The 12,992-nt window shown below is 39.3% G+C and overlaps 1 protein-coding gene across 2 annotated transcripts in view; it reads left to right on the forward strand.

Annotated features, from left to right (window-relative positions):
- Positions 1-11,119, forward strand: part of RPRD1A (regulation of nuclear pre-mRNA domain containing 1A) — a 71,554-nt gene extending 60,435 nt beyond the window's left edge. The window contains exons 7-8 of one of the 2 annotated variants that reach the window (XM_034996100.1): positions 7,573-7,770; positions 10,283-11,119. In XM_034996100.1, coding sequence (XP_034851991.1) covers positions 7,573-7,722 — 150 coding nt within the window. In that variant the 3' untranslated portion in view covers positions 7,723-7,770; positions 10,283-11,119. Of the gene's footprint in view, positions 1-7,572 lie in introns of both variants that reach the window. The other variant, XM_034996098.1, reaches the window with a different exon arrangement.
- The last annotated feature ends 1,873 nt before the right edge of the window (positions 11,120-12,992 follow it).

Raw genomic sequence — 12,992 nt, forward strand, 5'->3', positions numbered from 1 at the left:
GTAATGGAATTAATTTCTTCACTTTGCACCATGCTCTGTGGTGGTAGTGAATTGGCTTGCTCATATCATGCTCTTTATCCTCCCTGCCCTGTTATCTGCTGTTCCCATGTCCTATTATGTTCTACTCACCTCTCCTCAGTTCTGAAACCCTTCCCTGAACTCTGCAGTGTGGCAAAGTCCTCCATCCTCCAGTTCTGGTATGTCACAGAAAGTGGTTTTTGCCTCTAGTGGAATACATCATACTTTATTGTAATTACTCATTTGTTTGCATGCCGATTAAATTGTGTATTCTTCTAGGTAAGGATTATGATTCATCTTTGTGTTCCCAGCACAGTGACTGGTACCTTCTATAGTAGATACTCAAGAAACATTTAACTGAAGTATGGAGTAGATCAGTTGAGACCTTCGAATTCAATATCAAATAGCAGAATGATGCATTATTTGAAAAATGAAAATGAAAATAATATGCAGTAAGAGCTAGAATCTCAAGTCGGAAGACTGTCAAACTGACATCTAAAATGTTGGTATGTAAATTAGTCGGTGTTATAAGTTACAGGCGATGTATAGAAAGTAGTTATTATAAGCAGGGTCTGTTTATTTTCTATGGCATTGCTTTTGTTTGACCTTTTGACCATCACTCATGTTCATCACTGGTTTTTATATAATATTTGCATGAACAGAGTGGTCTTTCCAAGAAATCAGGTTGGAATTTGGTGGAGAGTATTTATATTATATGAGCTTGGCATTTACTGCATCTGGAATAACAGGCTCACCCTTATCCTTGAATGTTTTTCTTTTTTAAGTGAATTTCTTAGTAAAGTAGCAGAACTTGGAATCCATTTCCCATTAAAAACAATATTATTTGGGGGTGCCTTGGTGGCTCAGTCATTAAGCGTCCGACCCTTGATTTCAGCTCAAGTCATGATCTCAGGGTCATGAGATCAAGCCCCACATCGGGCTCCAAGTTCAGCACAGAGTTGGCTTGTCTTTCTCCTTCTGCTTCTCCCCATTAGCGTGATCTCTCTTTCTCTCTCTAATAAGTAAAATCTTCTTAAAAAAAGAAACAGTACTGTGTGTGGCACTGAGGTTCTCAGACTCACAAAGCCTTTTTTTCCCTTCCTTTAATATTTTTATTGAGATGTAATTCACATACCATGTAACAGTGTACAGGTTTGTTTTTTTTTTAAGATTTTATTTTTAAGTAATCTCTACACCCAACAGGGAGCTCCAACTTAAAACCCCCAAATCAAGAGTCAGATGCTCTACTGACTGAGTCTACCAGGCACTCCTACAGTGTACAGTTTTTAAATATATTTACAGGATTTTGCAGCCATCACTACAATCTACAATTTTAGATCATTTTTATCCACTGTAAAGGAAAGCTCTTAACCATTTCCACTTCATCCCACCCCAAGCCGTAAGCTTGGCTCTATATTTGGCTTTTCTGCAGATTTCATATAAATGGAACCATACAGTATATAGTCTATTTAGCTAGCTTCTTTAACTTAGCATGTTTTCAAGGATCTTTCATGTTGTAGCATATATCAATACTTTGTTTATTTTTATGGCCAAGTAATATTACATGGTAGAAATATATCATGTTGTGTGTCTCTATTCACCAACTGAAGGATATTTGAGGTTTTTTCCTACTTTTTGGCTATTATGAATTACTATGAACATTCATGTTAAAATTTTTGTGTGGCCATACATTTTCATTTCTCTTGTATATTCCAAGGAGCAGAATTGCTGGGTTATATGGTAACTCTGTATGTTTTTTTAGGAATTGCCAGACCACTTTACATTTTCACCAGCAGTGTGTGAGGGTTCCGTATTCTCCACATGTTTGTCAGCACCTGTTATAGTCTTGTCTTTTTGTTTGTTTGTTTGTTTGTTTATTTGAGAGAAAGAATGAGCGCATGTGCATGAGTGGGGGTGGGGGAGGGGCAGAGGGAGAGAGGAAAAGAATCTCCAGCAGACCCCACACTTAGTGTGGAGCCCGATGTGTGGGCTTGATCTCAGAACCCTGAGATCATGACCTGAGCCAAAATCGAGTCGGATGCTTAACCAACTGAGCCACCCAGGCGCCCCTTGTCTCTCTTTTTTATTATAGCCATAATTGTAGGTGTGAAGTGGTATCTTTGTGGTTTTGATTTGCGTCAAGTTTTTCATACTGGCAGAATAAACAATACTATACATTTGCAGTAAAAGCAGTATATATCAGCTCAATATTTATTGCTAAGGGAAGGGGCTTAATTTCTTAATGGTTTTGCTCTGGGGGAATTTTTTATCTTAAATTTTAAAATTCAAGTTCTCTTTGGAGCTAGAACAGAATTAAATTCATTTAGGGAAAAAAGTTAAGTTGAAACACAAAATAAATTTTTTGAAAGCTATTTTTGCAAAATGCAGGTTTAGTTAGTAAAGAATGAGAAGATTATGAAAGGGATTTAAAAAACCGGTATTGGGCGCCTGGGTGGCTCAGTTGGTTAAGCAACTGCCTTCGGCTCAGGTCATGATCCTGGAGTCCCTGGATCGAGTCCCACATCGGGCTCCCTGCTTGGCAGGGAGTCTGCTTCTCCCTCTGACCCTCCCCCCTCTCATGTGCTCTCTCTCATTCTCTCTCTCTCAAATAAATAAATAAAATCTTTAAAAAATAAAAAAAATTAAAAATAAATTAAAAACCGGTATTGGCTTTACCTATTGACTGACTTATCAGGTTGAATTTCCCGATACAGTACATGTGTGCCACTGGACCCACAATTTTTGTTTTCTCTTTCATGCTTAGGGTTTTTTGGGGGGTGGGGGTGCAGTCAGTGTTGGTTTACTAATAGAATAAGGAGAGATTTGTTTTTCCCAGCTTTACTGAAGTAAAATGGACAGCTAAAATTGTATATATTTAAACTGTACAGTGTGATGATTTGACACATGTCTATGTTGTTGAAATGATCACCACAATCAGGGTAATTAACACATCATCACGTCACATAGTTGTGTGTGTGTGGAGAAAACACTTAGGTCTCCTCTCAGCAAATGTCAAGTACACAACACAGTATTATTAAATATAGTCAACATGCTGTACATTAGATCTCCAGAGCTTATTCATCTTATAACTGAAGGCTGGTACCCTTTGACCGGCATCTCTCCATCCCCCCCTCCCATCCCAGCTTTTGGCAACCACCATTCTACTGTTTCTATTAAGTTCATCTTTTTTTTTTTTTTTAAGATTCCACATGTGAGATTATACAATGTTCGTTTTTAACTGATTTCACTTAGCATAATGTCCTCTAGGTTTATCCATTTGCAAATGCCAGAATTATCTTTTTTCTTACAGCTGAATAATATTCCATTGTATATATGTATGTACCACATCATCTTTATCCTTTCATCTGTTGACAGAAGCGTAGTTGTTTCCATATCTTGGCTGCAGTGAACATGGAGTGCAGATATCTCTTTGAGATAACTGATTTTCTTTCTGAGGTCAGTGTTAGATATCTGTTCTGACACCAGGAAGTCACCTTCAGCTGTCTTTTACCCTATTTCTTTCCTGCAAATTAGTTGGCCTACAGTTTAGCTCCTATTATGAATCTTCTAATTGCTTTTCACCATAGCCTCCACTGTTCTTGACAGTACCCTTAGGCTTGAACTTCTCCTTGCTTTGTTGTTGTAACTAAAATGTGAAGAGATTAGGTTTTGTCTATTTTATGGCCTGCTTCTTCTGTCAGGCAAAAATCTTTTGTGTTGGGGGTCTGTAACTAGGAGCAGGGACAATGGTAAACTTCTGTTTGAGTGTTACCTCTGCTATAGATGCTGAGCTCTTAGTAGGAGTGAGGAGGCAGCAGCCTGTGTTCGTCTCAGCTTTCCCTTTCTGATTAGACCATCACCTCCTGAGTCGTGCACAAGGCTTGTCAGTGCCCCAGTATTCTTGGCTTGCCACATGCAAGGTAGAGCCTCTGTTTCACCAGTGGGGGCTGAGTGAAGGGCCTCTCTGGGGCAGCCTTAGCAACAGGTAGCCGGGGATAGGATGACAAATGCTGATGCCTTGCCCTTCTCAGGAAGAAAGCCCTCTGACTGGGAGCTGCCAGAGAGTGATCCTTGTGTTCTTGCAGTGGTCTGAGGGGAGTCTGCCTTGCTGAGCTGGGGGGGGGGGGCAGGGCGGGGGTGACATCTTGGTTTAGATACCACAGACGCTTGCCCTTCTTAATGGATTTTTCTGGAATAGCTGTTTCTTCATACGTTCTTTGCCTTTAGGATCGTTTCCAGAAGCTTTAAATGGCTAGTATGGTTTTTAAAAATAGTTTTCACCAGGAAGTGGGTCAGTTGAACTCCTCACACTGTCATGCTGGAAGTGAGTCTCTAGGTCACTGGTTCTGAAGGAACATTTTGAATCTTTAATCCCCTCTTAACTATCCCCCTACATTGCTCCATCTTATTCTCCTTTTGCCCAACTTTATTTTCTTCACTGTATTTATATCTGAAATAATATTTATATGTTTTTTATGTCTCCCTCCTCCTGAAATGTTAGCTTTGTGGAGGCAGGAGACCTCATCTGTTTTTGGTTTTTTTTTTTTCAGTGCTGTTTCTCCATTACTTAATAAATACATACTTGGCATATGCCAGGGACTGCTGCAATAGCATTTCTCTGAAAGTGCTGTGAGCCTTCAAGGTGCTGTGATGGTTTTGATTTGAGAGAAGTACTGTCGTTACTGTACATCAGAATCAAAGTAGTAATACAGCCTCTTATAAGCATTGTTGCCATAAGAAACCAACCTGAGGAATCCTGGAGCCTCTTTCTAGACCACCTAGTCAAGTAATTTAAGACTTTCAGGGCCATGGCCTGGTTCACGTTATCAGGCAGTTATCAGGTTTCATCCAGCTTCTTCTTCAGGCGCACATCAGACAGGTTGCCACAGCTCCTTAAATCTTCTGGGTAGGAGATCCTGCCTGTGGTAGTAAGCAGAAAGCTTTTGACTACTGCATACTTTTGTTTCTATTTGGGAAAGTATGACTTCACATGCTTATGAAAGATAATAACTCTTCTCATGGGATTATTGAGAGGATTAAATGAGTTCATATTTTAATGCCTGGCATATAATGGACATTCAGTAAATGGCAGCTTTTGTTTATATTTGCCAATTTTTTGTTTGCAGTAGATACCAATTGGCTGAAGGCTTTTAGCTGCCAATATCATTTGAATCAAATCTTGATTGAAGAACAATTATCTGGATGCTAGAAACTAGAAATTAGGGTGAGCCGTAATGACCACTAAAGGCACATATGACATTTCTCAAAACATTCTCTAGCAGAGAATAATTGTTTTTGAACATGTTTGAACAGCATCTGAATATATCATGCTGACCCCAGAGTGTTTTATGTATTATTTATTCAAGAATGATTCAGCTAAGAACAGTGGGACAGATGGAGATAAGTGTTTGCCCCCATACCAGTGTGTTTTAAGGAAGAAACGTGCTAAATGTGGACATGAGTAATGAAACCCTACTGAGAAGTATACATCTAGAATGTGAAATATTCTGGTGTTAATCTTTTGTATGCCACTCAGAGCTATTATACTGAAACTTACTTGGTGTTCCAGTGTGCATCACTGGTGAAGGAGATAGGGGAAGGGGGAAATCATGCCTTGAGATTCTAGATTTCTATTAAACTCTCTTTTACTCCATGTTGATGTTCATGATAACTTAGAGATGAAGGGACATGTAGACATGGCAAGAATTAACACCTCTCTTATGTGCCTGAAGCTGTCCTTGAACTTTTCCAGCCTCGCCTGCTTTGCCTGCTACTGTGCCCAGTTCCCCATGCTTCAGAATTCTCCTCTCCCCCATTCCCTTAGAGCAGTTGAGTTTTAGTAATTCTTACAAATTCCTTTCCCCACATGTGGTTATTCTTTAAAGGAGGAGGCTCAATCATGCAAAGAAACCTCACAAGTTGATTTCATTTAGGCAGAAAAACTAAAGAAGTGGCTCACAACTCTGTATTAGCATTCTTTTGGGAACTTCTACAAAATCCATGAACTCTGGACCCACTTCCAGAGATTATTCTTATTTAATTGATACGTAGTAGGACTGAAGTTCTCTTGAAAAAATCTGTTTATTCAAAAATTTCTTAGCTGATTCTGATGTACAGAGTTGAGAAACACTAAAGAAGAAGGGCTTTTTGTGGATAGGCCTTCTACCCAAAATGAAAGCTTATCAGTCAGCTTTTCTGTCTTGTTTGTGAGATCAGCCTTGGTTATTGGTTAGAGGGAGGGAGAAAGTTTCTAGTCTTTTCTAGAAGAAAGAATACCCATTTTCTAGATTCCCCCTTTCACATCCCACCTCCACTAGGTGATGGAGCATAGAAGGAGCCTCTCTCTCCATGTGGAAATCTGGCTACTGCAGTTAAAAGGAGATATTCCCAGTGTAGAGAATGGACTGTTTCCCTCTAAGCCAAATATGATCTTGATTGGTTTCCAGTCTCTGGGTCTTTGGGCCACTGTTGGCAGGGTTTCCTAACCTTTTTGGGGCCGTTGGAACCCTTTAGTGGTCTGGTGAAGCTTTGGACCCCTCTCAAGTTCAGTATTTTAATGTAGAAAGTAAAATGCATAGCATTACAAAGGAAACATTATATATAAAATACAGTTGTTGACATAATAAAATTTGTATAATATATGCTTCTTTACTGACACATTATATAACATTTAGTTGGTCTAATAACTACCATAATTTCAAAGTCATGATAAATGCAAACAATATTGGGATGCCTGGGTGACTCAGTCAGTTAAGCATCTGCCTTTGGCTCAGGTCATGATCCCAGGGTCCTGGCATCAAGTCCCGCATCAGGCTCCCTGCTCAGCAGGGAGTCTGCTTCTCCCTCTGCCTGCCCCTCCCCCAGCTTGTTCTCTCTGTCTCTCTCTTTCTCTCTGGCAAATAAATAAATAAACTATTTCAAGATAGCTTTAAAAAACTGTATTGTAATATTATAGCAACTTGTTTCTACTGGAGACAGACTCAAAGGTACTGATAATACTCCTGTGGTTTGTTGCCAACATTCACAATTGAAAATAATGCTAATGTTCAGTTTAGGTTTGTGAAAACAGATACGTAATTTTTCTTATCCAAGCTCAAGGATGCCTGAAAATCTTATATGTTGAGGTTAAGTATATTAATCTGTTAGTCTTCTTTTCACAGATGTGTCACAACAGTGCCACAACACAGATGTGGGTGGCTTAGTCAGTTAAGCATCGGACTCTTGATTTCAGCTCAGGTCATGATCTCAGGGTTGTGAGATCGAGCCCCGCCCAGCATGGAGCCTGCTTAAGATTCTCTCTCTCCCTCTGCTCCTCCCCCCTCCTGCTTGTGCTCGCACTCTTTCAAAAAAAGAAAGATTGTGGTTTTTCATAATAATAGAGTTTACCTAGCAGTATATTTCCAAAGTCCCTCCTTTGATCCTAATGCTAACATTGTAATCATCCTTTTTTATTTAGCATTAACTGAGTGTAATACCAGATTTTATGCAGAGTATTAGCTAGATAGTTCTTCTCTCAACTCCAAGAATGCTAATGAAAGTGGTTTGATGTTACAGGAATACAAGCGCAAGTTAGCCAGAGTTTCCCTGGTGCGCAAAGAACTCAGGTCCCGGATCCAGAGCCTGCCAGACTTATCCCGATTGCCCAATGTCACTGGAAGCCACATGCACCTGCCCTTTGCGGGGGACATCTACAGTGAAGATTGATGACCAGTCTCTTTCCAGGGCCCAGGACTTTGCAAGAAATGGAGACAGGTTAGGTGGACAGTCCTGTAGCGTTATTTTTGTATATGGTTGAGAGAATGACTAACAAAAGAAGTGACAAGTAATTTATAGAATTGTTTAAAATGTTGGTTTGTTTACTATTTTATTGGTAAGTTAACATGACTTAGTTTAAACAAAGTGATGATCTCTGTGTATTAATAAGCTCACAAATAGTGATTATTTTCAAAAGATCTTTTTGTAAATTTTTTTGATCCAGGGCCTTGTGAGAAATTCCATGTTTCTATTTCTTCGTGTATTTTCAAATATTTTTCTTTATTTTCTTCAGTATCTAATCACTGTAAAGTATGTAATTCCTAAAGGGTGAGAACTAATCAAGAGTTGGTAGAGACTTTATTATGGTATAGTTAGGACTTGATTGTAGAAGTGACTAAATGTTCCAACTTAAGCTTCACCCTTCTCCCTGACCAAAATATCAGTTCTGTGCCTCTTTAATGCCTTTGATTCCTTATTCCCTAGAGGTCAGTAATTTAACACTAAAGGGTCAGATTAAAGCTTAGAGAACTTTTCCACAATATAGTACTATAGGGGTTCCATTCCAGCTGCCAGTGTAGAATAAAAGGAGTGTTAAATAGGGACCCCCTTGATCAAACTGTTTAGAATTATTTGAGTAGGTTAATATGAAAATGCTTTGGAAATGTTGTAAAATGTGACCCTCTACCAAGAGGACAACTTTGATTCTGAAACTGATTGCTATTTTCAGATCAGTCTCTTTTTAACATAATCGATCCCTTTAACATAAAGCCATCTAGGGGATTAAAAGAAAAATAAAATAATGGTACTTTTATTATTCGCTTAGCCATTTAACTTCAAAAACAATAGTATTTTTAGCTCTAAAATCTCAACACAATATTCCTTGAATTTCGGTAAAGTAACCTGGAACATTTTTAATGTTTCCTTAAGGTTTTTGAATGACTGTATATTTGGAAATTAAGCAGTGCTACACTACAGGGTAGATCTGGCAAATGCTATATTTGTATATTTAGAATTACCAAAACAAATGTACTTTTACCTTTTATTTCTAACCCTGTGTGTTAGAGCAGTTGCATGCTCTTCTGCTTTCTTTTTAAATCACATTGTTAAGCTGTGGATTTGTACTCAATAATGACTTAGGATAAACATTATTTTCATTCATCACATATTAGACATTTTTCTTTCCTTGTAAGCAGATTCAAACTAGATAGTCAATAAAACATCTTTAAATCCCACAAGCCAGTTATGTCTCACTAGTCTGAATGGCTTCACTCTTTTGTTCTCAATATTAGAAATTATAGTTAAAATGAATTTATATGTGAAGGAGAAGGCAAGTATTTATTTTCAGTACCCAGTAGTTCAGGAAACAGTGCTTTTAACAGTTTGACCTCTCTCCAAAACATAGACACATATTAGTAGTCCCCATCCATCTATGGCTTATATTCCAAAGTCTTTTAGTCAACTTTTGGGCCTCGGGGCACATTTTCTCACAGAAACAGTAGTAGTTGGGTTCCCTGTAAACACTAGCACAGGAAGCTCACCTGGGAACCTAATCCACTTAGCCATGAATGTACTTGTTAACTTGTAATGTGGTTGACAAATTACTAAGAGACCCTGACCAGCATTTGTAACATCAGTCTAACTAAGGAAATGGTGTGCAGCAGCCAGACACACACTGGGGTGTCTGTCTGTCTTGCGTACCTCTGTCCCTAGGTGTAGGATATGTAAGAAGAAGACTCAGCATGGGGGGGGGGGGTAACCAATGCACAATTACAAAAACGTAGTTATACCTGTTATAAAAGTATACCATGTAAGTTAGTTTTTCTTGTTAAAGCAAAAACTTGTCTATTAATTTATTTTCAATGTCTTGATCTTATTTATGACCTGCTAAAGTGGTGATTTACCCATTCAAAATATATTTTTTCCATTTAAAACTAATTTATAAACTATGTACTCCTGGGAAGATTTGAATTATTAGAAGTTTGTTGAAATATTTTCACCACTTAAGACAGACTTCTGACTTAGATACCGATTTTAATGCCAGTATCTGTTCTAAATATTTATGATAAAAATGCATTATTTTTTTAAAGAGCTTGATGGGATTTGTGATAAGTGATAGTACTCAACCTGAATTCTACCCCCCCTTTGACCAATCCTTCACAAACCTTTAGCTGTTGGTTAATTCACTAACTGTAAACACAAATAATATGGTCTGGTTTAGAAGTTATCTTTTCAGCCTTATGATAGTTAACATGGTAAGCCTTAGCAGCGAACAGTCTTCCTTTCTAAAAGGTAGACTTAGATTTTCTCAAGAAATGGGGTAAGATGGGGTACTATAATACCAAATTCTAAATCATGAGCATTTTCTCCACTGTGTTGTATGTACATGAGGCAAATCATGCATCTTTGAGTGCAGTTTGGCCTGACCCCTCAAGAGAAAAGCATGTCACCACACTTGCAGTAGGGGTACTGTGGTTTGAATGGATACCATCACTCTTTTCTCCACAAACAGTGCAGAGAGCTGTCTGGAGTGGCAATTTGAACAGATTCCCTGGCGTTCCCTCTGCTCCTTCCATCACTACAGTAAGTAAAAGAACCACCTGGGGGAACCCGGGAGTCTGAGAAAATCAGCTATGCTCAATAGCCAAGCTCCCCCTCTAGGAAAACCAGTCCAGATGCAGCTATTTTAGGGGGTATAGCTCAGCGGTAGAGCATTTGACTGCAGATGCAGCTATTTTGGTACCTCTTCTCACATGCATTCTGAATCAGGGTTTTTCTGTAAGAATTCCTTCAGAATCAGCAAAAGCTGGGATGACCTGGTTATCTTGATTTGCAAAATTAAAAGAACAAAACTAGGTAGTCAGCTGTCACTGTAGATGAGCAGATAGTCTATTACAGTATAGTTATTGAACTGGCTCTGAGAAATCTTTAGAAAGAAAAAACTCAAAAGTCCAAATTAATTGGGAAAGTTAGAATGCCCTTTCTGAATTTTCCATTCTAAAAATTTGTATTATATGAAATAACATAAAGCTACAAAACCGCTTTGTATTCTATTAAGAAATAGCTCCTAAAGAGTAGTCTTGTTTCATAGTTGTTGCACTATATCAAAGCTTTTTAAAGTGTAAACCCAGTTCTTCTCTGTATAGAAAGGGAGCATTGTGTTACTGAATTTCTTTATACAGAGCATTTGTTGCCGTCTGTAATTCCAGCCATCCGCACACGAGTCTGTTCTGAGGTGGCAATAGCACATGGGAAGATGAAGTTTCCCTGTTTATTTACCCCCTTTTCTTTGGCTGTATCTGATGACAATATAAGATGTTCTTAATAAAGTTTTATGTTGTTTTTGAAATGTGTCGATGATTTCTGTGAATCTGATTAATTAGATGTGGGATGGGAGGGGAGAGATTAATGGACTGAGAAGGAAGCAGAGTACTGGAAGTATTCATTGACTTTATGGTGGAGAAACTGTTGAAGGAGATTCCTTTGGCTTGGCCAGTGGTTCCCAAACTTGAGCGAACATCAGAATCACCTGGAGGGCGATTAAACTACTTCTGGGGGAAGGCCTGATAGTTTCGATTTTTAACAATTTGATGCTGATGCCTCTGAGTTGAGGGACCACATTTTTGACAACCACGACTCTAGACCAACTTTAAAGTCCATGATGTGCTTCACAATTTGTAATTCCAGGTAATGAGATAATAAAGTATGGGTTTTAAGCTCATTCTTCAGCAACTTCCTTGTGGGGAGAGAACAAGATCCCCTCTTCTTTTGTGACCTACCGCACAGCAATGCCAAAGTGCTTTTGAGTGAACAGGTACAGTTGGTACCTTGCACTTCTGGAGCACAGACCCTCACCGCATCTTGAATCTAAAGCAGAACTGGGAGTACTAAAAATCTGTGAGAATCTCTAAGGCAGTGTTTGCCAAACTTCTTTGATAAGACTCACTTGGGACATTTTCAGAAAGGGCACCTACCTACTGAATCAGAATTTTGTGTGATTCTTATCGTCTAGAAAGTTGAGGAAATGTCTTCCTCTGACCACTGCTCCTGGTTCTCCGTTCCTCGAAGTCCTCTGGTCACTTTATCTGAATCCAGGTCCTCCCCACTCCCACCCCAGTTTTCCCCCTTTGCAGTAGCCGGTTTTATACAGTGGAGCCTATAACCAAAGATGCTCTTTAAGAAGATTTGGGATCCAGAAGCCTGCATCTTAAGCAAGGTACCCAGATGATTTTGATGCGCTTTGAGAAAGACTGCACTTTGAGAAATAGTGCCCTACAAAGCAGATTATAGTCTATACTAAACAATAGTGGTAGTTCACACGTATGTGGTACTTAACTGTGCGTTGGGAACTGTCCTAAGCACTTCATATATCCTTTGCAATGGATACTCTGATTATCCACTTCTACATACTAGGAAACTAAGACACAGTGTAAATTCTTTGTGACCCTGAACAGGTCAAATGGTGAAGCTGGGATTCAGACCCAGCTGCAAGTTTGGCCCGGAGCCTGTGCTTTTTTTTTTTTTTTTAAAGATTTTATTTATTTATTTGAGAGAGAGAGAATGAGAGACAGAGAGCACGAGAGGGAAGAGGGTCAGAGGGAGAAGCAGACTCCCCGCCGAGCAGGGAGCCCGATGCGGGACTCGATCCCAGGACTCCGGGATCATGACCTGAGCCGAAGGCAGTCGCCCAACCGACTGAGCCACCCAGGTGCCCGAGCCTGTGCTTCTTAACCACTACCCAGTGGTGCCTGTTACACGGATACATAGTGTAGCAGCTCCATGATTACCAAATCCACATTTTGCATCACATGTCACGTTAATAGTGAAATTGTAACATTATGCAAGTATGCAAGTTAAAATCCAGCACTACTGGAGGGGGCTTATCAAAGGATGTTACACCCAGGTTTGTTTTTTGTTTTGTTTTGTTTTGTTTTTTTTAAGATTTATTTATTTATTTATTTGAGAGAGAGAGAATGAGAGAGAGCAAGCACATGAGAGGGGGGAGGGTCAGAGGGAGAAGCAGACTCCCCGCTGAGCAGGGAGCCCGATGCGGGACTCGATCCCGGGACTCCAGGATCATGACCTGAGCCGAAGGCAGTCGCTTAACCAACTGAGCCACCCAGGTGCCCCAGGTTTGTTTTTGTTTTTGTTTTTATTGAGGTAAAATACATGTAACAAAAATAAAAAACACATGTAACAAGAAATATATCATTTTTTAGTGT

This window comes from Mirounga leonina, unplaced genomic scaffold (genome assembly GCF_011800145.1).
Source record: "Mirounga leonina isolate KUSES-001 unplaced genomic scaffold, KU_Mleo_1.0 Mir_93, whole genome shotgun sequence".
NCBI lineage: Eukaryota > Metazoa > Chordata > Mammalia > Carnivora > Phocidae > Mirounga > Mirounga leonina.